This window comes from Acanthochromis polyacanthus, chromosome 22 (assembly GCF_021347895.1).
Source record: "Acanthochromis polyacanthus isolate Apoly-LR-REF ecotype Palm Island chromosome 22, KAUST_Apoly_ChrSc, whole genome shotgun sequence".
In the NCBI taxonomy this organism is placed as follows: domain Eukaryota; kingdom Metazoa; phylum Chordata; class Actinopteri; family Pomacentridae; genus Acanthochromis; species Acanthochromis polyacanthus.
The window spans coordinates 6,229,401-6,241,137 of NC_067134.1; the positions used below are offsets into that span (position 1 = coordinate 6,229,401).

Genomic DNA, 11,737 nt, shown 5'->3' on the forward strand with positions numbered 1-11,737 from the left:
AACTGCAATGCAAAGCTATTCTTGCTGCTCTATTTTGTACAATTTGCAACTTTTTTATATTTTCTTGTGATGTACTAGACCAGACTACTGGACAGTAGTCCAGAACTGATAAAGATTGTAACACTAGTTTAATGAAGCTTAGTGACATGAAAGCTGCACACCTTTTCACAACAGAAACAGCACTTCCCATCTTAGATACCATCTTATCAATATGTTTAGTCCACGACAATTTATTATCCAACACAACACCAAGTAATTTTGTTTCTTCTACTTGTTTAACAGACACATTATTTATAAAAAGATTCAATTCAGGCTGTTCTTGTAAAGTATGTGTTGTACCAAATAGAATACTGTTTGTCTTCGATACATTAAGAACCAACTTATTTTTCCTGATCCATTCCACCACAGATTGCAGTTCCTGCTGTAGGGATGTGCTCAAATTTAATCGGTTTAGGTTTACAGTGTGGTCTAAGGAGAGCTGCTAGCTGCTAGCATCTGGCATCCCTTCAGGCAAACCAACCACGGGCACCTCATGCATTGTAAAATAATCTATTTTCGACACTTATTCTCGTGGGCCTACGTGACACCGTTTTTCCCACCACAAATTGTGGTGGATGGTGTTATTTATCGGAGTTTTTGACTTTACAGCATGATGAATAGCGCGCCCCCCTCCCCCCCTCCCCCACTCCCTTACTCCAAACCTCTTGCCTGTTGCATGCAGCCGTAACCGTGAGGAATGGCCAACTAAACTGCGTCAGTTAACAGTAAGTATCAGGCCTGTAATAAGGGTTTAGAGTGTTTACATGGCTTCCACACGTTTAAGTTATTCACACCATGATGACTGCTTCATGTTTAAGCGCGGTTTCGTAGAACGTCACCGCACCGCTGCGAGCATGTCATGACTTGTTGTCGGTATCCGTGCCCGCTCTATTACTTTGAAATTAAATTATTTGGATCCGACTGTCCGCTACACTCAAGAGTTACATGTCTGTGTTGCTCACAGGGATCATACAACCGCAGCGTTACCGTTATCAGGAAAAACTACCGCACCGGGGAACACACACACACACACACACACACACACACACACACACACACACACACACACACACACACACACACACACACACACAGAGCAGGTGAAAACATACAGGCATGAAAGACTTTCTAACTTGAGTATGATCAACCTTCTGCTCCAGTAGTCTGCAAAACAGATGTTATTTGTTTTATTCATTGTTTTTTGTCAGTAAAATGATGGATACAAAATGAATCTACAGTCAGAATAAAATATAACAAATACACTTTTGGGACAAGAATTCACTGTTTCTGGGAGTGTAAAGAAATTGAATTATTTTTGAGTGCAATATGTGGAGAAATTAGCTTAGTGTTAGAGCAGCCCCTGTCCCCAACCCATTGATTTGTTTACTAGGCCTATTCTCAGACTCTCTGAAGGTACACAAAGAAACTATTCAATTTCTATTAATGCTGGCTAGGAAAACTATTATGGTTAAGTGAGTTGGTGCTGATCCACCATCTGTCCAACTGTGGAAGTCTGTGGTGTCAGAAGTTTTGACATTAGAGCGACTGAGGTACTGCATTTATGAAAAAGTGGGAAAAAACTCTTAAGTCCTTGAAAATTATGAGTACTATGACATAAGAGTAAATGTGTGAATGTATTTGGGTTGGTTTGATTTACATTTACAACACTGCTTGGTTACTTTGCTGAGAAATTTTTATTTATTTATTTTTATTGTTTTATGTGCCCTTTGATGGATGCTGTATGCGATATTATGGACTAATTAAGATGATACTTTTTATAAATCTGGACCATTTGTAATTGTTTTTTTTTTCTTGTTTTCTGCAGTGTGCTCAGTGGATGTGTGACATTGAGACATCAATTAGTACACATATTTGGGCAACAAGAAGACAAGTGAGACTTAGCTGTGTGTTAAAGTCTATTTGGTAAGTATTGCTTTACGAGTATGTCTTGTATTTCACTTTAAAAAGTATCCTTTCCTTAACAACTCTAACAATTAATGTTTAACTTGTAGTTTGATCAGCTTCACCAAGCCTCTGCCTTGCTCTAACCTCCTAGTGCTGTAAGTATTATGCTACTTAGTCAATATTGACTCAGGATTATCTACAACACTACCATTTGGGGATATATTATCGCTAAAGATACTTCAATAGTATTGGACAACATAAATTTGGTATCATGAAATCATGAACAAATTATCAAAAGGACCCAAATCCTTTTTAGGAAATAAACAATCCCAATTCTTTCTTTGAATGCCATTTGCTGCAGTGCTGTCCATTCATTTTGCTAAATTAATGCTGTGAAATATTAATGCAAGAATGACAGAATATGTGCTAGTTTTACAAGTACAAAAATATAAAAAATCAATTTGGCCTAAACAAATTATGATGCACCTTCCAGGTTTTTAATGAGATATGCTCTAATATGGTGTCTTTTTCTCTTTTATAGGAGAATGAATGTGGAAATGCAAAGAATGCAGTTTTGAAGTAGGTAGCAGGTATTTGTTGTTGAAGCATTTTAGGCAGAGTCATGGACACTTCAGGGGCAGTTTTCGTTATCCATGTGCTTATACAGATTGTCCTTGCACATTTAATACATGGAGTAAGCTACTGAATCACACATACAAACTTCATAGCAGACAGCAAACTCCAGAGCGAGTAGAAGGCTGTACTTTCCGGTGTCATGTCTGCTCATGCAGAGAACTAGCATCAGAGAGAGATTTTTTTCAACATTTAAATGGGCATCTCAGGCATGATGAAACTGTTCCATGTGTATTCCTAGGGTGTACATTTACAACTAATATTTATAGCACGTTCAACACACACAAAAACAGAAAACACAACCATCATTCATTTAAAGACTTTAAAGCCAGTGTTGTCAGTGCAAACACTCATTTGGATCAGTCAGATAGTTCTGCAGATGATCCACCAGAGTCTTTGGATGTAGATGAGGATTATGAAACCCAGAATTATGGTGATGGTACAGAACTAGACCTTCCTAATGTTATTGAAGAGAAAATTGCTTGTATTTTATTAAAATTGGAAAATATAGTTCACATTCCCAAGGCAGTAGTTGATGAGGTTCTCTCTGAACTTCACTTTATATTAAGTACAGCATCTTTGCCTGCCACAAAAGCAGTTGTTTCTAATGTTTTCAAAAATCATGAAGTACAAGTGGAAGAGTCAGTAATCCATGAGCTTGCCACTGTTTTATGCAAATCTAACCCACTGGGCATAGCTATTGCAAAAGATGGGCCTCTGGGTACCGCTTATAAACGCTCACAATACTATAACTCACATTTTGGTGTGGTCAAGCCTGTAGAATACATTTTGGATGCTCAAAAGAAGAGGAAATTTCAGTATATCCCTCTCTTACAGTCATTGCAACAGTTAATATTTCACACAAGTGTTCTTGAACATCTTAAGATACATAAAGTACAAGAGCAGCTGTTGGTCAAAGAGTACAGAACCATAAGAGACGGTGAGTACTTTAAACAAAACAAGTTTCTGTCTGGGGAAGGTTTTAAAATAGCAGTCAATCTTTATGTAGATGATTTTGAGATATGTAACCCTCTGGGTACATCTCGTAAAAAGCATAAACTCTGTGGTGTCTATTGGGTGTTGGGTAATTTGCCACCAGGTTCCCATTCAACGCTTAATTCAATTAATTTAGCTGTTCTATGCAAATCTGATGATATCAAGGCATATGGTTTTGAAAAAGTTTTGGAGCCTCTCCTACAAGACTTGAAAATATTAGAACAGCATGGTGTTTTTATTTCTCAGCTTGGTCAGTTTGTCAAAGGTTCTGTCCAGTGTGTAATAGCTGACAATCTTGGGGCACATTCAATTGGAGGGTTCGTTGAAAGTTTTTCAGGAGGGTCAATATGCAGGTTTTGCACTGGAGACAAATCTGAATTTCAAATTAAAGATGTCCAGTCAGGTTCCTTCCAGCTCAGAACTAGAGACATTCATGATGCACATGTCCAGTCTGCTAAAAAGAATGCTACTGTTTGCTGCGGTGTGAAAAAACTGTGTGTTTTAACAGAGCACCTTTTACATTTTCATGTTTGCACTGGCTATCCCCCTGACATTGTACACGATCTCTTTGAAGGTATAGTTCCAGTTGAGCTGGCCCGTTGTATTGCTTCACTGATATCCAAAAAATACTTCACACTTGATGACCTTAACACATTGATTCAGACATTTCCTTACAAATGGGGAGACAAAACCAATCGCCCCCATGTCATACCTCAGTCTTTTACATCTCGCAGCACGATTGGCGGCAATGCCCATGAAAATTGGGCCTTGCTGAGATTGCTTCCCTTTTTGATTGGCCAAATCTTACCAGAAGATGAGCCTGCATGGCAGGTTGTTCTAGAGCTAAAGGATATTGTTGAGTTGGTTGTAGCTCCCATTCACACAGACGAAACCATTGCATATCTTGAGGCTAAGATCTATGATCACAGACAGCGGTATCTTGAACTCTTTCCACATGCTAAGCTTTTACCAAAACATCACTATTTGGAGCACTACCCTCATATGATTCGTTGTTTTGGACCTCTAATTGCATTGTGGACAATGAGGTTTGAGGCTAAACATAGTTTCTTTAAGCAGGTAGCTCGACACACAAATTGCTTTAAGAATATACCTCGGTCATTAGCTATCAAACATCAACTCATGCTTGCTTATCACACACATTCCCCGACTCTCAAGAAGTCATCCCTGGAGGTCACAGATGTCTCATTCATGCCTGTTGATGTCCTCAATGAGGGAGTAGTGTCTCAACTTAAGCAGAGATACCCAGATTTATCTGCATTACATATGACAAAAAGTGTGTCTTTCAGTGGAATACATTACAGTGAAGGAATGCTTATTGCACATGGATCTGTAGATGGACTGCCCAGATTTAGGGAGATTATTCAAATGTGCATTGTGAAGGGAAAGCTGTGTTTTCTAGTGAAAGATTTATGTGTTTGGTATAGGGAGCATTATCGTGCATTTGAGCTGTCAGCTTCACCAACTAGAGAGGTTACCCTTATTGAGCTTGCTGAGCTGAAGGACCCATATCCTCTTGTGGACTACTTGGTTGGTGGTGTGCGTATGACAACACTGAAAAGATTCATCATAGTGGAAGGTGAGCATAATCCTCCTCCTCAACCCAACTCCCCCAAATCTGCCATCCCTAGCTTTAATTGCCACCCACTGTTGTGGACCAATCTGAAGTCATTTTTATAATCAGTCTTGCAACAATATTGATACAGGATTAGGGCTGGGCAAAAATTCGATTAAATAGATCCATTGTTTTTTTTTTCTGCAGAAGATATTAAAAAATGTATAAATCGGGATTTGTTTTCTCGCCTAAGTCCAATTGTACGATGTTGCAATTTATGAAAAAAAAAGAAATTTTCATGATGGTTGGCCTTGTAAGGTTTGCAACAGCACTCTTATAAGCTTGTATTTGTTGTAAGTATATATTGATCAGAGAGTTTCATGCTAATACTGTGAAAATACCACAGCCTTTAGTGTTTTTGTAGACAAACCTGTCTATGTTTCTACTACAGTACATAATCAACCTTTATGACACAGACTTTGACTTTAAGAGGAAAATATTTGGACAACATAAAGACAAAACTTGATTTGTCTAATTTTTATGTTGTTGGGATTTTTTTTTTCTCTTTTTTTAAGAGCGGGAAAAACTCAGTTAAAATCAGAAACCGAGTTTAGTGGAACAAATTGGGGATTTTATTTTTAGGCCATATGGCCCAGCCCTACACAGGATTCAGATATCACCGAAGTAGATGTTCTTCTATTTTTTAGACTTGGGAAATCTATGAAATATTTTCTTCAAAAATAGAACTAATGTTTTGTGTTTCCTGCTGTTCTGTTTTGCATTCTCCTTTTTTCTCATTTAGACTAAAGGTGACCAGTAATGGCAAACCCCGTAGTTCTGCGGATCCTCTTTGGTGGTGAATATGACTCAAGAAAACTTACCCTTGCTTCTGGAATCCCTGGAACAGTGGAAGAGCTACAAACAATAATAAAGACTGTGTTTCAAGTGAAGGATGACTTTCGGTTGCAATACATGGACATTGACTTCAACCAGTTCATGAACCTAACTTCAGTTTCTGAAATTCAAAACAAAGGCACACTTAAAGTTATATACTGCTCAGTGTCTTCACCTGAGGAGCCTTACGTCACTTTGTATCCAGTGAGCTCACCTGAAGGGGCCTCGTTTACCACTGCAGATCCTCAAACACCATCCTCTTCAGTTGCCTCTTCATGCAGTGATGATACACTCTACACCTCAACTCCACATTCCTCTCCAGAAACTCAGTCCTCAAAAGTGTCATCGTGGCCCCAGGTTTTTGTGGTACCCAAATTCTCCTATGAGGCTGAATTTGAGCTACAACTGAAAAATGAGGAGTTTGAGACAAGCGGAACACATTTCAACCCTGGACCAAAGCTGAAAGGAGTCATCCTTGAAGGTTTAGCCCAAGAAATGGTGAAATACACAAAATACCCCAAAGACTATCAGTGTGAAGAAGTTGCAGCCGCTTTGACCAGAGCTCATCCTTGTTTGGGGCAGCTTGGATCCAAGACAGGGTTTTGGGGATGGAAACAGTCTCTGAAATATAAAATGCAAAACTATAGAACAAAGCTGGGGCGACTTGGACATCCTGAGATCCGCGTCAACTGCTTAAAGCACAAACGAGAAGGCCAAGGCAAAGCTGCAGCCAGCGTCAAGAAACCCAGAAAGGCTGAGATTAATTACATTCCTCTCCATCCTAAAGGTGAAACTGCAAAAAGCTTGGAGGATGAGAGGATTGCATTGTTGTCAGAAGTACAGAAACGGGACAATGAAGTGGTGATAAGGGCAAAAATGGAAAAAACCTTCTCTCATAGAAGACTGGAGATAGTGGAGCAGAGGCCAATGGTAGCTGAGTTCAAGGACAGGTGGCCTGCCCTGTTTGAGCACCGTGAAGTGAGTAAATGGGTTCACAGTTGCAATTTCATTGCTTTAATAAGTCTGTATCCCAAATATTTGAATCAACAAAAATCTCTTTACAGTGTTTACAAATCTATTTTCAGGTGAATGCAGAGTTCATGCGACTGACCACCAAACCATTGCAATCGAAGTTCATGTCCCAGCTGGACCATTTCTCAGACAAACTGGTTCAGATCTTCAGTGGCAAAGGAGGCGTAAAGGGTCAAAAGATGAAGAAGGTCCTGGAAATCGCTAAGTCGGTCAGTATAAACTCAAGGAACATCCTTTTTTAATTTATAGTGTTTATTTTAAGATTCTGATGCAGATTTGTGAACTTGTTTTAGAGTGGCAACATTGACACCAGGAGAGAGTGCATCTTGAGAGGCCTGATCATCTACCTCAATGAAGATCCAGACTCTTTCTTTAAGGAATATCTGGTAAGTTTTACACATTTTTGGTGTAGCATTTAGCAATGTCAGCAATATCAGTCTTTGTCTCAGTGTTTATGCAACTGTACAAAAGCATTGTGTTTTGTAGTTAAGATATTAGACACAGTCTGCAAAAGGATTTTCCAGTACTGACAAGTTGTGTATCATAGTGTGCAGACATTTAAAAAACTGTCACAAAATAGGTTTGATAAATCAATTTCCAATGCACACAGGTCTGTTGACATTCTGGAATTCCCTCTAGTTCAGTTGAATTTGAAGACACAAATTCTATTTAATACATTCTTTGTGAAAGATTTAAAAGACTGATTCAAATTGATCTAAAAACAAACCTCACTCATTTACTTCATAACTTTTCTGACAAATTGCTATCTTGTAATTTTCTGTAACAATTTTTTTTTTGCACATCTTTAGGTGTAATTGGCAGTGGTTGTAATTCATAATCATATTTACGTACAATTTATACAAATCATTTATTCACATACCTGGCTTCAAAGAACATTTAAGCTAGCTTTTAAACAAGGAACTAACACAACTTAAACTCATCTTTTATTTTAGTGTGACATAATGCATTAAGTATACATTTAAATATTTTCCTTTATATTAGGGTCATTACTCAATCAGTATAAGCTCCTCTTATACTCACTGGTCAAAAAAATCTTTTAAAAAGGGGCTAGCAGAGAAAGAGTAGCCATTAGGTTTTCAAATTCTATCAGCCATTGTGGTAGACTATTAATTTCCAACCCTGGTGGGCATAAATATTTAAAAGAGAATTTTTCATTTGCACAAGGAAAATAAGAGCCTTACTTTTTTTGGTGTTGTTTTTTGGAGCATGTTTGGGTGTTTATTAACAAAAAAAGGAGACTTTATATTTATTCTTGAGTACATTTGTGTGTCTGACCATGTGAATTCATCTGATTCCATGAAGTGCCTATTATTAAACAACCCTATGGACCACAGCTTTGCTATTAAATGTATTAAGTTTCTGTTTGTGCCATTAAGCAGGTCATTTACTTTAAGTGTTATGTGTTTTTTTGATGGTAAGGACCCTGCTACTGAGAACGCAGAGTCAGATATCGGAGTTATGGGGATCTACATAATCCGACGAGATGGAGATGAGGAACCAGAGGATGTCGGGATTGTGATCGAAGGCACCAAAGTCCTCAGCCAAGTGGGTAGTGTCATAATGGGATTCATCTTGACATTTGGGCTCATTTATGCCCTTGATCTAAGCTACCCGGAAAACCTGAAGTACACCTTCGAGTTTTGCCAGAAGATCATCATGAATCTGGATGGGCACAAGCTGAATACAAAAATACAGCAGTTAAAAATCAAGCTGTTTGCTGCATAAAGAGAGGACATTAAGGGACCTGTTTGTTTTGTTGCCACTCTTTGACCTCCCTCCTCACCAAAGATTAACAGTAACTTCTCCCTGCCCATTCTGGAATTCTGAAACAGCTTGATACTGCACAGACAGACAAGGGACTGTATGGGAGTTTGTTGTTCTCCCGTTCTTCAAAGCAATAGAAATGTCATGGGCACTGATGAGTGTCTTCTCGTGCAAACTTTGATTGTCAAATGGAAAGTCCAGTTTCCAAATTGTGTTACTCAGATTTTAAGTTGATGGACCTTATAGCACTTTGATGCACTTTTATTTCTGCTCTGAATTGGAAGAACTCCGCATGTTGTAAACCAGGTTTTTACAGGTTAAGGTTTGAATGGCTGTACGCCCTTTGGTATATTTGAACAGATAAAGTCTGTGGTTTTGGTCTAAAATAATTAAAAAGGGAAAAGGACTGTTCAGACATATATTTAGATCTCCTTCTTTATTGAGCCTTTCCTATTAGTGACTCTTGGTTATTGGAAAGCTGAATGTCAATTTTTTCAACAGTAAAAGAACTGGTAAGGTACTATATCCAGGGCACTGGGCAAGAATAGCACACCTTGTAAATTGTTTTAGCAAGGAAACCCTTACACATGTTCATGTTGAAATGTTTTCATGCATTGATGTCATTGAAGACTTTACCGTTCTATGTCAATGTTTATAATAGCCTCAAAAGCACTTTGAAATCTTTTGTAAGACTTAAGAATATTAAAACATGACATTGTCGTGATTTCTCAGTTTGGTCAGCAGTTCAATAGTTTTGTTCAGTGTGGTATAGCTGGCAAACAAAGATTGAACTGTCGTAATGATGAGATAATGTAAATATGTATAATTTTGTGTTATTCTAATCTAAAATGTTCCCAGATATTTTGAGCAAAGATTCTGTCAGGTGCTTTGCAGCTTACACCCATTGTACAATTTTAGTACAACTGTAAGACTGTCCCAAGCAATAGCAGCATTATCCATATTTTTATTAGAAATGGGTATGTCTGTAAATGCATAATTTCAAAATCGTCCACTGTTTTAGTGTTAATTTTTTTTAAAAAACGGGTGGACCTGCACTGTCATGTTATTGTTGCATGTGGCAATTCAATAAAAATGAAGTAAATACAAAGTTCTGTGTAATGTCATTTCAGCTGGGGGGAATCAAATGAAAGATTTGATTTAATTTAAAATAGATTTCATTTTAATTTGGATGAATCTAAATAAATTTATTTGAATTTAAGTTATTATTTTGTTGTAGTTATGACTAATAAAATTTAGGAGAACTTACTCAATTGAATAAAGTTAGATCAGTGTAAACCAATTTCTCTAAACTGATGTATACAATTTATTTTGAGTTTAACAAATAAAAATTAGTCTGATTAACGTAATTAAATTAAATTTAACCTATGTTTATAATTTGAGTTGGGGCTACGTAAATATATTGGATGGAAAACCTGCCCACAAATGAATTGAGTTAGTCCAATGAGTTATTTTTTTGACTGCAGGTATGTGACAGATTCTGGGTGGGAGTCCTACGTTTCCTGCTCAGTGGTACTGCCTGCCTTCTGCCTTCTGCGTCGTGTGATGGAAACCTCTGATGACGATCCTGCAGATGTATCTAAGTTTAAAACGGCATTCCAGGAAGACCTACCCTCCCGTCAAGAACGCTTTGTCAACAATGAATGGCTCAAGATTGCAGCAGCTTTGGATCCTCGGTTCAAGGACTTGAAATGCCTCCCCAAGAGTGACAGAGAGGGGGTGTGGACCACACCTGGACGACTGCTGCATGAACAATCCCCACCTCGACAGACTTGTGAAGATGAGCCACCAGAGAAAAAGGGTCTTTTCCAGATGGGCTCAGACTCAGAATGAGATGAGGAGCTGCTAGCTGACAGACTGATGCACTTGTACAGAGCAGAGCCTACCATTAGGATGGAGAACTGTCCTTAGAGTGGTGCTCAGCTCACTGGAGAGCTCATGGAAAGCTGGCACTGCTGGCTGCAAACATCACTGTACCATGTGAGAGACTGTTCTCAGCTGCAGGCAACATTGTTCATAAGAAGCGCTCATCTCTTCTCTCAGACAATGTCAACAGATTGGTTTGTGTCAATAGCTGGCTGAAGAAAGAGTAGGAGAGAAAAAAGGAGAGAAGAAACGACGAGATAAAGAAGCTGCAGCAAGGAGATGTTATTTTAATGTAGCATGAAGACAGAAAACAGCTAACCTGCTCCACTTAAAACAGCAGCATCTCTAAAGCTCTGTTCACATGTCACACTTTGTAAAAGGTGTAAAATGTAAAGATGTGTCTCACAGTCTGGACAGTGCAAGGCTCTCTGTTTCCCCTTTAATTCTGATTTAAAAAGGCCATAAGTGTGATAATACTGAATGCTACAAGTTATTCTAACAGCATCACCAGTAGTCAGCTATCTGTACTGTACTGGATTTATTTTCAACCTTTTGAATTAAAATGTTAAAACATGTTTTTATCACAAATCCTGGTCTCAGTAGCTGCTGAAAAAGAGTAACAGAGCCACATTAATGGGGATAAATGTTGTTTTTTGTTAATATGGACTTTGAAAGGTGTTAAAAAAACACATTAAGTGCAGAAATATTCCTTCTTCCTTCAGTCTGTTTGCTCAGACAATATAAAACGCGATCAATACAGATTAAAAATGAACGATATTTAATCTAAATTAATCCACAGCAACCTTTAGATTAATCAAATTGCATTTTTTAAATCGTTTGGCAGCACTTGTTTACATCACATCTATTTTTAGGTTTGATGGTTAAACTCTGGAGCACAAATAAAGCTCCAGTAAATGTTAAATAAAGCAGGCAGTCGGTTATTGGGACAGTCTGATGAGCTGCTGTTAGTTTACATTCTGTCTTTTCTCTCTTATT

At 38.1% G+C, this 11,737-nt stretch overlaps 1 protein-coding gene across 2 annotated transcripts; it reads left to right on the plus strand.

Moving 5' to 3' along the window:
- The first annotated feature begins 1,834 nt into the window (after nt 1–1,834).
- Nucleotides 1,835–10,335, plus strand: LOC110961754 (uncharacterized). Of its 2 annotated transcripts, XM_022209477.2 has the most exons (8): nt 1,835–1,962; nt 2,052–2,099; nt 2,486–2,523; nt 5,019–5,170; nt 5,949–7,018; nt 7,126–7,281; nt 7,366–7,458; nt 8,513–10,335. In XM_022209477.2, exons 5-8 carry the CDS (start codon nt 5,966–5,968, stop codon nt 8,816–8,818), a joined length of 1,608 nt encoding a protein of 535 aa, XP_022065169.1. In that variant the 5' UTR covers nt 1,835–1,962; nt 2,052–2,099; nt 2,486–2,523; nt 5,019–5,170; nt 5,949–5,965; the 3' UTR covers nt 8,819–10,335. The 2 variants fall into 2 exon arrangements, with proteins under 2 accessions (XP_022065169.1, XP_022065170.1); XM_022209478.2 differs by lacking the exons at nt 1,835–1,962; nt 2,052–2,099; nt 2,486–2,523 and having other exon boundaries at nt 3,407–5,170.
- The last annotated feature ends 1,402 nt before the right edge of the window (nt 10,336–11,737 follow it).